Raw genomic sequence first — 16,450 nt, 5'->3', positions numbered from 1 at the left:
TTCTAGTGAAGAGCAGCTAAGCTTCACACTAAAACCACCACGGCCAGGAAGGTTAGAAAGTGTAAGGCAGGACCTCATGAAACGGAAGGAGGAGCTAGCAACTCATGTTGTATTGTTAGGACTTGATCCAGTTCCTATGCCCCTTCCAGGGAGATTTAGAGTCCCTACAGTGTTTTCAGTGGAAGAACATAAGAGACTATTTAGGAAAAGAATCTTTAGTAAACCTCCAAAGAGGCCTCTCTCCAGCAACAGATGAACATTGAAGTAAGAGCCTGTAGGCTATAGTCCCCACATTAGATGAAAGATTAGCTAGGTTTCAATTCTTGCTCCTAAGTCCACTGAAGATATGTGTATACAAGTGATAGGTGATCTCCTTTAAGGACTGAGTTTCCAATGAAAGGCACTGAACATCACCTCCTTTATAAGGTATATGGATGAAATTCAAGAAAACTAACAGTCCCCAAACTGCAGACTCTGAACCCGAGGAAGTACTTAACCTAACTGAAACCCTACTCTTCCAAGCTTACACTGCCTACCTGTGTCTTCAGACTTAAGTAGGCCAGCATGGCTCTCTTGTTACTTAATGTCTACCACCAACTCAACTGCAAATCATGAAGCAAATGCTCCCACTATGAGTCACTACATTATTTGAATGATATGAAAGAGGAGGCTGATCCACACAAGGCTCAGGGCAGGCAACATATGAAAACTATGACCAGCAACCATACAGGACACCCATATATATTTTGATACCTTGGGTATTTCTAATAAAATTTCTGGTCCTTAATCTACCTACTAGAAAGCATTTTTAAGGTTTCATTCTCTCTTCTAAATGTTTATTCAATATGCATATATCAGAATTAACATTTAAATTGTGTATAAATTTCACTCCTACGGAAGTGTACATGTAATGTTTGTATAGGCAACTCATACATACATATATATATATATATATATATATATATATATATATATATATATGTGTAAACAGATGTTTCCATGCTTCAGTTAGGGGAGCAAAGTGAACACAAGGAGAAGATAAAATAACCCCTAAGCTGCCCGTTTAAGCCAGGTTTTAAAATCCCTCTGTGCAATGTAAAATTAGAGTCCAGGGGACAATCTATCTCAGTTGTGGGAAACAAACGAAAAAAAGCAAACAAACAAACAAAAACACCAAAGGACAACAAAAGAGCAGAAAAACAGTTGAGGATTTCAAACTAAGATGGGCCCTGCTGTGAGTCATTTCCAGCCAAGGCCTCAGCTGGCCTTGAGGGATCACACAGACAGGCGGTGTCACATTTGATAATTTAAAGAATGAATGATCTCATCTAATTATCATGCATGGTTTACTCTGTGATGAGTTACCATTCCCCTATGTTTATTTATTACCATTGAGAATTACTACACGTTTTAAACAATTACCAGTAGACCTTTATAGCCATGTACTAATCTCCTGGGAACCAGGCTACACACACACACACACACACACACACACACACTACAATTTTGCCTTATGAAAAAATTAATTCCAATTCTGCCAGGTATTTTAAGAGAAAAATCAGATGCTCCAAGAAAGAACCAAGCATGTACAAAGTTGGCTTTACAGCAGTTCCCACCTGAATGAAGGGTTGTACCCCACCCCCTGTGGCTACACACGGCTCGTTTGTTCAAGTCTCCTAACATTTTTACAGATGCAAATTGAAGTCAGTTCTAATATGATGTCACAGCAAAGAAGGGTTGGTATTTTTAAGGTGACAAACATCATAAGAATTTGACACATCGCTTTTCATGGCAAGTGTCAAGATGACTGCCACAAAAAGGCAGGTTCTGTGGCACTTGCAAACTTGCTGCTTCTGGGTTATAGAGTAGTGGTCACTAGTGAGGAATTAATTCATGGCTTAATGTAAGACATCTCTTTGCTATTGAACCAATTCAAAATTTACAGCAGAAACTCTGAATGTTTCTTTTCCCAGTAGTGTAGTAATTGTGAAAGACTGAAAAAGGGTTGGATGGAGTTTCATGAATGGAAGCGACCAACCCATCGGCTAAATGAGTTGAATCAACAAAGACCTTTTGAAGTTTCCTTCAGGCAGATCTTGGTAGACTCCTTTGTTGATGACTGAAGTCTCACTGTGTTTGTAGGATTATCTGGAATTGGTTCTATGAACCTATGAACATCATGAATGGCCCTGCTTTCTTAAAATTCAAAGATGCAGCTTTGCAACTAAAAACTCACATCTTTGGTGAGAGAGAGAGAGAGAGAGAGAGAGAGAGAGAGAGAGAGAGAGAGAGAGATCGGTGGCAAAGTTGTGACTTTTAAAATAGATTCACTCTCCTGGAGCTCTCTGCTCCTGCAACAGGTGCTAGCTGCAAAGTTAAAAGGAAACACCCTGCAGGCTGTGCTTTCTTCCTGGTGTTTCAGGCCCTCCCTCCGTTCTATCCTTAACCTGGGGATGTAGCAGCCTCCTCTTTGCTCTACCCATGGCATTTTTACCTCTGGCTCTTTTTTTATGATTCTAGAGACAGTTTTAAGGCTCTTGGAAGCTGTTGTTGTTTCCACCCCTTTGTGTTTCTCATGGTTCAAATGCAAGAGGCTCCCGCTCATTGGGCCATAATTATTTATTCATGGTCTCTTAAAGACAGAAAAAGCAAGCAAAGGGCAAATAATAAACTCTGACCATTAAAAAGTACTCTGAGGTTCCACCAAGCACACTCAGTTGATCCCCACAGTGTTACTGTGGATGCAAAAACATTTGTTCTTCAGACAGAAGCTGAGACTTAGTTTTCTTCTCCTTTGTTATTCTGTTTATCTCTCCATTTTCATTGCTGAGAGAGTCAGTGGGATAATGGATGCTCACAACCCAAGGTACCTGTGAGCAGCCACAGAGGTACAGGTCACGGTGAAACTCTAGAATCAATCTGCCCGGTATTCAATTTGAGCTCAGAACAAAATTCAAAGAAGCAGCTCATCCCTGAACCAGACAAAACAGTAAGACTTACATTAAAGGACTATTTTGAAGGTGGTATGGATTTGAAAACATGGGAACTGTGAGTGGTTTCATGGTACTAGGCACTGAGAAAGAGCTCAGGTATCATAAGTAGTAATTCTAAGACCATTGGAAGACTGGAGATGCCTCCAAAGAGTTGACCAAGGACATGCCTGGCTAGGATATTTTATCTGTTGGTGTACATCCATCAATAGTGCTCACAGTCAATACTAATCCAAACTACCTCAGATAAGGCTAGAAGTGTTGGCATAGAGTTATAATTCCAGAACTCTAGGGGGTGAGACAAGAGAATGATGAATCCAAGACCAACATGAACTGCATGGTAACACCTCGTCTCAGACAAACAGACAGACAGACAGACAGACAGACAGACAGACAGACAGAAAAAGTGAGAAGTGAAAAGGAGAAGGAGCAAAAAGAAAAAAAAAGTGAGTAGCTCAAACCATAAATACCCATGGGAAAGGAATTCTAAAAAGAGGGAGGAAAAAAGGGAACAGTAAAATCACAAAAGGGAAATAATAGCCCTTAAGTCTTTTTGCTTCTTGCCACAAACCACAGGGGTGGTTTTTCCAAACTGTAATGGGACCAATGTGATCAAGATTAATGCTGGGAACTGTTGGCAGCTTCGATCTTAACCATTCATTCATTCAACTTGGAAGTCAGGGAACTGTTGTAAGGCAGCTGCCAGTAATTTCAAAACCTCTGAGAGACCTGAGATGCCTCCAACTGGGTTGACCAAGGACATGCCTGGCTGGAATATTTTATCTGTAGGTGGTTTGTTAGTTTATCAAATTTATCATCTTGATTTTCTTTTTGATAAGTGTATCAATGCAAATTACTGAATATTGAACATGAGGAGGATGATTACAAACAATAAGACAAGGGAGTAAACCGCCAACACTTGCCTTAAAAAATTATCAACAAAAATGTTGAATTGCTAAGAGCTACATTTTTTGTATCTGTTCAATGATGTTCATTCTTAAATCACAAGCATGTCTTAGTCACTGTTCTATTGCTGCGTCCACAAGAACTCTTATAAACAGAAAGCATTCCATTGGGGCTTGCTTATAGTTTTAAATATAAAAGACTGATTACAGCTCATTATCATCATGGTGGAGAGCATGGCAGCATGCAGGCAGGCACTGGAGCAGTAGCTGAGAGCTACATCCTGATCCATAGGCAGGAGGAAGAGAGAGACACTGGGACTGGCTTGGGGTTTTGAAAGCTCAAAGCCCACCCCAAGGGACACACTTCCTCCAACAAGGCCACACGCTCCAACAGTGTCAAATATATGAGCCTATGGTGGCCATCCTTATTCAAACTACTACACAAGTACAAATGCTTATTAGATTTAATGACATCATCAAAATCACTGTCAAAAAGATGATCCTCCCAAGGAAGAAATGCAGGAAATATAACAAAGTCAAATGTTTCTGTTTGCAAAGGGAATAAAATAGGAAGCTAGAATCCTGTGATTACCAAGTGTTCTAGGCTAGGTACCTCAGAGTCTGAATATTACGGACATGAGTGCTCTATGTGGCAAATCATGTCAATTTATTCTTCAGGATGGAAGGGATGGTTTGGAACACTCCTGTGAAAACATCTCCAATAAATGAAGTTTGTATCTACCCTATATTTCAATGATCTGCTTTAATTCTAAAGGCTGATTCAAGTTTCAAAAGTTACTTCATAAGACATCGTTTCTCATCTTGATTTTTAATTCAGCTGCCTCTATCAAAACTCTTATTTATCAATCATGACCTCTCTAATGGGCTTCCTCTCTCTGCCATTTGGCCTGCTTCCTCTGATACACACAAACCACCCCTCCAGTAATGCCTAGTTCTCTTTCTATATATTTGTCCTCAGCATATACAGCCTTTCTGAGGATTGTTTCTCCTACCACCAATGGTAACAGCCACCGGTCCTCCACAATGAAGCACTTGCTGATGAGAGTGGATCAGGCATGAGAAAAGAAGAAAAAGGAGGGGAGGAAGAAGAAGAGGAAGAGGAGGAGAAAGAGGAAGAGAAGGAGGAAGAGAAGGAGGAGGAGGAAGAGGAGGAGGAAGAGAAGGAGGAAGAAGAAGAGGAGGAAGAAGAGGGAGAGGAGGAGGAGGAGGAAGAGGAAGAGGAGGAGGAGGAAGAGGAGGAGGAGGAAGAGGAGGAAGAAGAAGAGAAGGAGGAGGAGGAGAAATAAGCTTAGTCAATCAGGGTCTGTTCCTTTACCGAATCTCATCTCCTGCTCACAGCTGACTGAGACATAGACAGCTATCAGATCCCCTTTGGCTTTCCAAGTCTTTTCTCATTTTTCGACTAGAAGATACATTTTAGTAAGATTCTGGACTTCCTATGAGTCAGTCAAGAAAGCATGACCCCTTGCAATCATGCAATACCAGAAATACTAGGAAGCCGATAAAGACAATCTGCAGGGAAGAATAAGAAGGAGGTAAAACAGGAAAGCCAGGCTGACTTGAGTGGTGATGTTAACGGCAGTCTCCCCTATCCCCTATCCCCTATCCCCTATCCCATACTTGTTGGCATTTCTTTGGCTTCAGCTTATGTGACTGAATCATATCATTCTGCCACCATCTGAAAGCATTTACCAAATTTTGGTTTAAGATAGCCCTATGACTGATTTCCTATAAAATCTAATTCCAAATGACCTAATATAGTCCCTGGTCCTGAGACTAACAAATTCCAAATCCTCCGGAACACCCACCCTTTTTATTCTGAATTTATTCTAGGTCCCTCATTTCCTTCACATTCCAAATTCCTAGAAAGAGAGCTGTGCACTTGCTGTCTCCAAATTCCCAACTTCCCTTGTGCCCTCAAAATTCAGGAACCATGTTCTGTCACTAGCACTACTGAACTGTTCATTTATATCATAAACTTGCTGACGTCCTTAATGGGACCCCACTGCTTGGCCTCTCTGCAAATAAAACAGTGCACCAAACCTCTCCTGAGAATTTCCATTATGGGCACCAAATATTTTTAGCTAAATAAACAAATAAACCTTTATTCTGGTTTTAAACAAGCTGTTCTGAAACAGCTTCCAAACATTACACAGAGAGTAATGTTACACAGTGCTCAGGACCAATAGATACCTGCAAAACAGGACAACTCAGCACCATGCAGTCAGGATGCCTATCAGCTCACCATCAACACTTGCAAAGTATTCACTCCTCCCCATGGGAATGAAGTTTAATGAAACATGATCTACCTGCTAGAGAACTTAGCATCCACTTCTTTCTAATATCCTGCCTCCTATCACCACCAAGGCCTGAAATTTTAGCTCTACCGTACACTCTCTGCCTGCTTCCTTTTCTCATAGCCACTATTTTGTAGACCCCCAAACATCTCTTGTCAAATGATGCTGAGTTAGTCTACTAACTTTTCTCCCTGACTCTATCACAATTATGGTCCCTTTGTAGGACACTGTTTTCCATCTTGATTCCTTCTTCAGCTGCCTCTATCAGAACATTCATCCATCAGTCATGACCTCTCTAATGGGTTTCCTCTCTCTGCCAATAAACTATATTAACAAATGACCCTTTCCTAATCAATCTGGTAAATACTGTGATTCAAAAATCTACCGATACTTTTTTTTCCATTTAAAAATTCCAAAAACACATGATGGAGACCTACAATTGACATAGCTGGACTACTGTAACTTTTCATAGGCTGTGTAAACTGTGAACCTCCCTCTGGTTATGATACAATAAATTTATAATCTAGACCAACAGAAACCATTCCATTGGTATCTTTTCTTGCCTATCTGTGCCTAAACCCCAGCAGATCCTGTGTCATTAGATGGTGGCTTTTCACTATGTGGTCTGCCTTTGGCTCAGTCATGCTTTCATGCAGACCACTATCTCCTGCTTAAGTTGGAACTGTGGCTGTCATTCACTGGTACACCCTGCCTCCATTTGTACTCCTAGGATGTACCTCAGTAAAGCACATGATTGGCACTGAATGATAATTGCATTAATTGTTGGATTAAATTACATTTGAAGTTAAAATAATTGAAGCAGAAAACATTAAAGGAGAAAGTATAAATTAAAACTATTTCTAAAAATGAAATAGACTATTTACTTATTGACCCAAATAGTCTTGAGTGCACTCTTAGAAGGCTGACCATCTACAGGTTATTTCGTTTCTTTTAATCTCATGGAAGAGATTTTGTTGGAGAGCTTCTTGCTTGATAATTAACTCTTAAAGCTTTTAATGAAATATCATGCTAGTATTTCTTATGCAAGGAACCATTTCCCTAGAAGTTCATAAAAACATATAAATTTCTAAGTATTTTTGTTTTTTTAAAGATCTAGACATTTCAAGTCTAAGAAAGCTCACCTTTGCAATGAACCAGGGATGACAATACAGTGAAAATAACTAGCGGCTACTTCTAGCATCTGCACTTTTGTAACTCATAAATCTGAGGGCTCCTTTCTCTGCCCCACTTTCAACATCACTCCTCAAGGTACTTTTATCACAAGGCCTGTTGATCACCATTTAAAAACAAGAGATTTTCCCAGTGTGTCTGACCTCATTTATTTTATTGAGCTATACCTCTTTTAACTCTCAGGATAAGGAGTTATTGTCCAGCCATCCCTTATATGGCCAGCCAGTAAGCACCTTAGAAAAAGACAATTTTATTAGCTCTTTTCCGTTTGTTCCTCTAACTATCCCCACACTATGTGGGCAAATGTCAAAAGGAACAATTGTCTAGACTGTCTGATATTTTTGATAGAAGTGTCAATTATGTGCTACAGATTTATCTGTGTGTCACAATCCCTCACAAATTTCCCTTAGAGGATAGGAGGAGATCTCAGCAAACACTGAGCAGAGATTCAAGTGAGAAAGACAGGAACTTAAAAGCTGGTTATGAACAGCCCAGGGAGGGGAAAAAAAATCTTTCTCTTTGATTTGATGCCCATGCACACAATACATTACAATTAGTATTCAGTGTATGTTAACATACAGAAAGGAAAAGAAACAATACGTAGTATTGAAACAAAATTGCTAGGAATATTTTTCATCATACACTAGGAGAGAACCATAGTAAAATTTTAATTGCCCAGGAAAAAGAACTTAACCAGTGAGATTAGCGTCAAACTGATGTGTTTAAAATGGAAAAGACTATCATTTTCTATGCCATCATTTCTAATTTAAATTGTTCTTGCATCCACGATACTGAATTTTAAATACATCCTAATTTTTTTTTTAATTCACTGAGCATATGGCTTTAAAAAAATCAGCAGAAGCATATGTTAAAATAACATTTAGCCTGAAATATTCCACATTCATATTTGAAAAGAACTTCTTCAAATAATGATATTTAATAGTCAATATATGTTTATATGTAATATATCATACATATAAACTTCAATAATTTAGAATCAGGATATATATATATATATATATATATATATATATATATATATATATATCAGTTTGTTCAGGCCATAAGACCAATGGTTTTCTTGTTCACGAGATTATTCAAATCTGTACAAATATATGCTAAAAAATGAAATGGTCTTCATTCATTGCTTTAATTGCTAATAGCATTGGTTCCTATGTGCTAGATCACTACAAAAGAAAGTCTTTTATCACGAAATGCCTAAAAGTTCATATTTTATATAATGTTTTGAACCAACACAGGATTGTCTCCATTTCTAAGATATCATAAAACCAAATATATTCAACTCTTACAAACACAAGTGCATACTATACATAAATGAAAAAGTAAAATTACTATATATATATATATATATATATATATATGTCAAGATTTTCAGTGCAATAGTTTCATTTTCAAGTTGTTCTTGTATACAATGTCACTCTAATGCATGGAATAAATTTTAAACCTTAAAGATAGTAAGAGATTAACAGAAATTTTACAGCAAGGACCATATACATTAGCTTACATTGCAATTAATTTTTGAAAAAAAATAGCAAATCATCTAGTATATATGTATGTATGCATACATATATGAATATATATCCATGCATATGTATTTTAACATACCAATATTATTTAATAATTAAAGAGCATTGTAACTGTACACACTAGATAAATAATCTAACTATGTACAAAATCTTTAGATGCTTTCAATAGGAAGTACATGTGGCCTTTGCTATCTTTTCAGTATAAATTGCTTTATCAACTGACATTTTCTTTCAACTCTATAATGAATGTGCTGCTCCCATTTCCTTGTCTAGTGCAGTCAAAAGCCAAGGTAAATCATGTAACGGCTCCATGGTCGGCTACCACTGCCCAGAAAAGAAACCGCGTGGAAGGCTGAGAAAGTTATAGGCAGTCCGTGAAGGGTGGCTGCCACACTCACAGACACAGTGGCACGCAGTGCACTCTGTAGACTCTAAGGAACTACACACTGGAAACAGCAGCTCTGTTCATTCTCCACAGTAAGCAGCTTATGTACTCAGACATACTACCTCACACAGCTCTTCTAACATATTTGATGGAAGGCCGCTACTTTTTAACAATAAAATGTTACGTGTTAGAAGCTAAAACAAATTCTGATTTCTCTACAGCCTTCTACATGTGCTTATGTGAGAACTTTCTAGGTCTATACCCAAAAACAGTAAAGGAGATTTAAAATTGCATAATTGCACAAAAAATATTTCATCTCACCCCCTTAAATATCCAGCTTCAAGTTAAAACTTCACTGAAGACAAATACTAGGAGACAAGGAATTCATACTTGTATTGAAAAATATGGAAACAAAAAGGAGCGATGGATAAGTATTTAATATATGGTGCTGTGGAGAGCATACAAATTAAAGGGCAGAAAGTTGTAAGCACAATTATTTGTTTTTAAAATATTAAATTCTACACAGCTTGTTGTTATCAATTTATGCTCCAAAAGTAAATAATGAATTTAAAGACAATACTAAATTTGCTTGCGTCTTCACAGAAAAGACAGACGCATACTACATTGTTATATGTCGGTCCCAGAGAAACAATAGAAAGGTGTACACTTAGGTTTCTCTGAAGCAAAAGCGTGATGAGATTTTAATCTCTTTTAATAATGAATTACCTGCTTTATATTCTAGTGTCCCGTGGGTTTATTAAAGTAAAATTAATAAAATCCCCTGGAAGAAAGGAAAAATGCATCATTGTTTACATCCATTTTATAACCCATAAGCATATATTCCTGTATGTGTTTTTCTACAATGATTTTTGGATTTTTAGTTCAGTTTGTCTAATGTTCACTGAAAAGCCAAGGCAAATTGTAACTTATATGCCTACATAAAACAATAACAAATTAAATATGCCACTACTTACACAGAAAGCCCCACCTATTGTTTCACATTCTGATCATACACCTGTGGAGTAATCAACGTTCTCATGTTGTCAGGGCTATGAGAACAAGTTAGAAATCGAGAAAGGGGTTTTCAATGCCCCTTCATTTTAGAATCGATACACACTGTCTTATTTTGTATTCTTTATTATGACACATGTGCTCATGCAATGTAGACTATAAATAGAAAGTTCAAGTGAGCATAACTACACCACTCCCTCTTAACGAATGGAATAGCTAAACATCGATTCCAACAGCATGGCATCCAGACATAGACATATGCCCACATAACAACAGAAGATATGTCTCTTTAAGTATTCAGTACACAAAAACTACTGATTTTTTCAATACTTTATTTATTAAAAATAACAAAAATCCTCAGCTATATGTTTAAATTATGTAATCAAATCACATATAGTAATTGGCCTTCATCCAATTGTTGCTCACTGAGTAGCGCTTCAATATGGCTGGGATAAAGGTTTAATTTTAACTATAATGCCCTAAAAGTAGATTTATAAGCAGGTTCTAAAATTAAAGACAATTTAAAATTAACATTGCCATCTTGATCAGCACGCATGTGTTCCTGAATTTTAATAGATATGTTTTAACATAAATGCCAAGGAATTATTTCCAGAAAGAAAACTGCCCTTTTTAAGAATTATATTTTGAAACAGCACTATAATATATGTATAGTATATAATGTGAAGATGATATATTTTCCATTAAAGCATGTGCCAATAGGGACTGGATGCTTGCTAGCACATCATGTGCTTTGTTTCACACCTTATTTTCCAAAGCGTATCCAAAAGGAATATCTAGCCTATAAAAATAAAAATAATATTAAAATTCTTTTGCCTGAAAGCAAACTCATTGTTTGAATGCTAATCGTTGGAATGGGTTTAAAATTTTACTGCAGAAGAATATACTGTATTAGAATGTTCTTTTAAAAAGAGGGCAGAAAATCTATCATTTAGAGTAATATGTTTATTTATTATAACAAAACTAAAGACCTTCATGTTAAACATTAATAAAAAAAGCTCTTAATTATAATTACTATTCACATCCAACTCCAATTAGGAACTAATTAATGTTACAGTGTGTTAATAGCACAGTCTTCCTCTTCTGAAGATGAAAACTTCTCATTTTATTTTTTTATTTTATTGTTGCTGAAAAATAATACTGCCAACAAAACCGAATCATTTCCTAATGATTTTCTGAGAAATTTATAAATAGAAGCATCAAAATTGGCCTTTAACAATTGTTTCACTCTTTGGATTCCGTTCTTATAAACTTATTTTTTTTCCCTAGATGATCTTGATAAATATTGCATTTTTTTTCAGGCAAGCAAAGCAAATGGCACTGTTTTTTGATGAGATTGATGCCACCTTTTTTTTTTTCACAGATTTTATTCTGATATCTAACATGAAGTACAAATGTCAACCACCCTTCCTCCAAAGACAGAATTACTAACTTTACAAATAAGTAATTGCAGAAGCAGGAAGGTTTCCAAAAGCGTTGTGAATGCAACCTTAAAGACACTGACTTTGAGCTACAAAGCCCATTCTTAGTCCATAAAATAACGTTTCCCATAATATAAAAATGTTTTCATACTCCTATTGTTTGAAACAACACAAATCCTTTCGAAGAAAAACAATCATAGTTCCCTAATTCCTATCTTAAATGCCTACTCCATCTCCTTCATGTCTTCAGCACATATCTGACCAAGAAAATTGAGTTACTTAATTTTGGGAAAACATTTATTGCAGATGTTCTTATAAAAAAAATTTACACTAGTATTTTACTATGACATGCTGAGTGCTGTTTGTTTGTTTGTTTATGTTTTGTTTTCCTTGATGGAAGGTAGCATCCTTTCCAATTAGCAGCAATATTGGCAAATCAATTTAAAACAACACTAAAAATGTGCATTCCAAATGTTAAAGATGTGGCTTGATAAAAGCCACAACTTATTTGACACAAAATGCATGAGAGGCACCCGAGTTCTTATGTAATAGGCCGTGCTTCAAAAGCACTAAAATATAAATGCGTGAAAGTACGGTTTCTTAATAAGACTGGGTGATTTTGTAGCATCTTAAGGGAATTCTTAGACTTCTCATGTTTAAAATTAAACAGTTGGAACGTTCTGCCAATTAAACGAAGCTCTACAGATGGCTTTTACCCTTTTGCTTCATAACAAAAAGGATTTGCAATCATTTTTATGGAAGATTATCTAAAGAGAACATTACTGTAAATCATACCATAAATATTAGACACCCCCTTTCTTCTGGCTAGGAATAAGCGTCTCTAGATGCTTGCACTGACACCTAAGGTGATAAATGTTCTAGGCCAAAGCTTAAATAATAGCTGTCGGGTTCCAGCTAGTACAGATGCACTTCTAGTGTACCCCCAAAACTCCAGGATTCAGCTCTCTGCCAACAAAGGACAGCAAGTGATTCCCTGCAGCATAAAAGCCGGGAAGGCTACCTTGGGCTTTGTTTTTGTTATGTAAAATGCATTAAAGTGACTCACCCACTTAAGACTACCTACTCCAAGCAGCTTTAAAGTACCTTCAAGAACCAAAATAAATGCTTTCCCAGAATGCCAGATAAGCTATTCAGCGCATTTAAAAATATGTATATGTGCCACTGACTCTGATTCCTTCTTGCACCCCGAAAGAGTGGAGAAGGGTTGCATTGCACTCCCTTCCTGCAGTGTGACTATAGCTACCTCTCAACACTCTATTTCTAGAATAGCAACGGTTTCTTTCTCTCTCTCTCTCTTTGAAAGTTATTTTAGAAATGTTAAAAATAAGGGAAAATTGCAGGAGACTGGGGAAACAGTCCCACCCTCAAAGAATAGGGGTTCTATTCATTCTAAGAACAGGAACCGCGTGTCTGTCGGCACTTAGATGTTTCAAATAAAGGGTTGGGTATGTTGGCTTGGGTGGCCCCTGTACCTGTGAGCGCTGGGGTGGACAGTTCGCTCAGCTGCTGGGAGCGAGCTGGCTAGAAACCAAGGAAGCTGTCAGGCGCTGCTAGTAATTTGGGATCTAAATGAGTTTGGACAGCACAGCAATTAGCATCCTAGAAGCCAAGTAGAGGAGAAGCGCAAGCTACCCCGGTCAGACTGAAATTAACTCTGAAATATCTAACGGAAACCCAACTTTTCATCTGGCTGGGTTTGGTGGGAGCTGGGTATGCCTACAAAGTTTTTCCCCCAAGTCCGGCTACAGTCTTCAGCCTGGAGCATCCTCGGAGACCAGGCTGAGACGCCGCCGACGGCTGGCGGACGTTCCCCGGGACGGTGCGGCCGGCCGAGGCTCGGCACGCCGCTTCCGAGCCCACTCCAGCGGCCAGCAGCGCATCACCGGGCGGCCCAGCCTCCGAGGCTCCCAGCCGCGCTCCCCGCCCCCACGGGCAGCCCGCCCGGCTTCGAGCGGGGACCCCCCGCCTCCAGCCCCACCCGGGCCCGCCGACTTACGTGACGGGCGAAGGGAAGGGCTCCTCGCTCGAGGGGCCGATCAGCCAAGATTGGAAAAGTGTCAGAGTCAAGGCCAGCAGGCAGCCAGCAGCCATCTTCGCGATCGAAGATCAGTGCCCTCCCTGCCGGCCCGGAGGCGGCGGAGCTGCACGCGGCGGCGGAGGGACCGAACCGGGGCGCCGACGTCTGCCGGAGGGCGCGCGGGGAGAGGCGGGCAGGGCACGGGCGGGCGGGCCGGGCGGGGCCGGCGGACTCTCTAGCGCGTGGCTGCCGCTCCGTGCCACGGCTGCCTCGCCTGCGCCGCCATCAAGGGCGACAGTGGAAACGGAGCTCGGCCAGCCTGCCGGCGCCCGCGCGCTCTGGCTCCCCGCGCTCGCCTCCCTGATTTATCCGCGGTCGCCGAGGAGAGGGCGGGGGCGGGGCGGGGGCGGAGGGGGCGGCGCGGGGACGCGGCTGCCGCGGGGATGGGGGTGGCCGGAGCGGGGCTCCGGCTGCCTTCCCCGGGCGGGTCTTGGGGAGGCGGCTGTGGGTGGGCAGCGGGAGGGCCGGGCGTCAGAGCCGGGCGGGGACGGCCCGGGCGCAGCCCTCCATACAAGGCAGAGAGGAACTCCCAAAGTCGCAGTCTCCAGCTCCCGCCGCGGGGCGTGCGGAGGCCGAGCGGACCCAGCCCGTAGGTGCTCCCCGAAGGACCACTGGCCGCCCGCGGGCATCCACCGCTCACGCAGGCTCCTGCCGAGCACTTTGCTCGCCTCCCCCGGGGTTATTTTTTGCACAATCTGGCGGGGGGCCCTCAAGCCCTTCTCCCAGGCGGAGAATCCGCTGCCTGCCTAAGAATCCTGAAGTGATTTGACAACAAATGTAGGAGGGGTTTGTGGTGCTTTTGAAAACGCTGCTATGGACTCAACCAGGTGGCGGTGGCTTGCATGGTGTGCCAGGGGTTAGGGCCTTTGACTGGGCTCTAACTAATGGTGCCAGCGGCCCTACGCCCACATACAAGTAGACTCGGTTTCTCGGTTTACCTGACGGGGACAGAGCCTCAGAGGCGGGCTGGGAGTTGATAAAGAAGGAGCTGAAAGATGCTGTAAGACGTCTTTCCTACTGTTCCACAGGAATGGAGGCTAGAGAAACGAATACTCCTTCGAGGGTGGTTACTATTGCAAGGGGCTGTGATAACATCTTAGCCAGCAACCTTCCAACTGGTTGAAAAATTCCCTGTCCTGACCACTGGACTGCTTTGTGAACAAGGTTGCTGTCTGCTGAATTCACTTTATCAGTGTGAACACAGAACGGAGGTTAACATCAGAAACAGGTGGCCCTCTGCAAATTGCATCTGAAATGTGGAGGAAGGGCTGGTTCTGCGTCAACCCTAGGGAGAAGCAAGGCTAGCCAGGGTCTTCAAGAAAAAGCAAAACAAAAAAACCCAAAACAATCCCGGTCTTCAATTATACCTTCCCTGCCTGGCGCAGGCCACCTTCGAGGACAGACTTGGTGGGCCGCTGTTTGAAAGGCTTAATGGAACAGCCCAGATTCTTAAGCTGCTGGCTGAAGGACATGAAAACACTTTGATATGAAGTCAGAGAATACCGTTCATGATGAGAAAAAAAAAAGACCCTCAAACTAAGACGAAGAATCTGTAATGATTTTGTGGCTATAAGATTGTAAATCACCCCTGTCTGAGGCCCAAGTTTTTTTTAAAAGGGTAGGTAGACCTCTACTCATTTGGAATTGACCAAACAAAGAGATGGTGATGGTGAAGGTGATTGCCGAGCAGCTCACAAATGTATTTGTGATTTTCTGGTCTTTGGCCCTGTAGGTTAGCATTCCCTTCCCCCTTATCTCTCCCTTTTCTCGCCTTATTTGTTTTCTTTATGTCCTCTGCGTCTCTATCTTGCCCTTTGTTTCCTTCTTCCTCCTCTGAGTGGCCTCACAAAGGCACCCCAGAGCGACTTAACTTAGTTTGTTTTGTGCTAGGCACCAGAGCTGCAGGAATGAGACATGCAGCGGGCTGTCATGGGATTCGGAGCTACAGCTCTGACGGGTATTTTACAACTGCAGATATCTTTTCTTCCCAACATTAGACACCCATATAGTCAAATCCACCATTCTTTACAATTTTTAATGATTCATGGGCAGATCTTCTCTTGCACGAGAATTAGACAAAAGAGAATTAAATGCTCATTACTGTCTACATAATGTGCTGATCTCATCATGGATCTACTATATATTAAAAGTATTGTTATAATATGTCAATTATTTCATTTATGCTTCAGACTCCTTACCATTGTATATTATATATGTATGCATGCATATATATAATTTCTTTTTTTAGAAGAAAAGGCTTATAGAATAAAAGAATGTGATAAAGTCTTTGAGAAGATAAGTCAGGTTTATTATAAACTTCGTTGGCCTTGAGCCAGATCTCAATGTCTTTAGATCACTCTGATGATGTACTACACTCTCCAATATCTGAAGCTCTGATAGAGAGATGTTGCTTCTACAATTCTTATTCTGAAGGGTGGGTGTTGTTCAACTACAAACCTCAATCTTTTACTTCTCTTCAGTGAAATTTAGCTGTTAATTCTTTTTGTTAACACAAACGTTTTAATGAAGACATTCAAAGTGAAGTTATAAAAAGATGTATCTATGA

General features: G+C 40.3%; 1 protein-coding gene across 6 annotated transcripts in view; it reads right to left on the bottom strand.

Moving 5' to 3' along the window:
- The window catches only part of Cacna2d1 (calcium voltage-gated channel auxiliary subunit alpha2delta 1), a 395,918-nt gene extending 381,908 nt beyond the window's left edge, over positions 1-14,010 (bottom strand). For all 6 annotated transcript variants that reach the window (XM_034518854.2, XM_034518855.2, XM_034518856.2 and 3 more), the window contains exon 1: positions 13,804-14,010. In XM_034518854.2, coding sequence (XP_034374745.1) covers positions 13,804-13,898 — 95 coding nt within the window. In that variant the 5' untranslated portion in view covers positions 13,899-14,010. The remainder of the gene's footprint in view (positions 1-13,803) is intronic.
- Between the last annotated feature and the right edge of the window lie 2,440 nt (positions 14,011-16,450).

Source organism: Arvicanthis niloticus, chromosome 15 (assembly GCF_011762505.2).
Source record: "Arvicanthis niloticus isolate mArvNil1 chromosome 15, mArvNil1.pat.X, whole genome shotgun sequence".
Taxonomy (NCBI): domain Eukaryota; kingdom Metazoa; phylum Chordata; class Mammalia; order Rodentia; family Muridae; genus Arvicanthis; species Arvicanthis niloticus.
The sequence above is the reverse complement of the archived record's forward strand: the minus strand, read 5'-3'. Positions and strand labels throughout refer to the sequence as shown.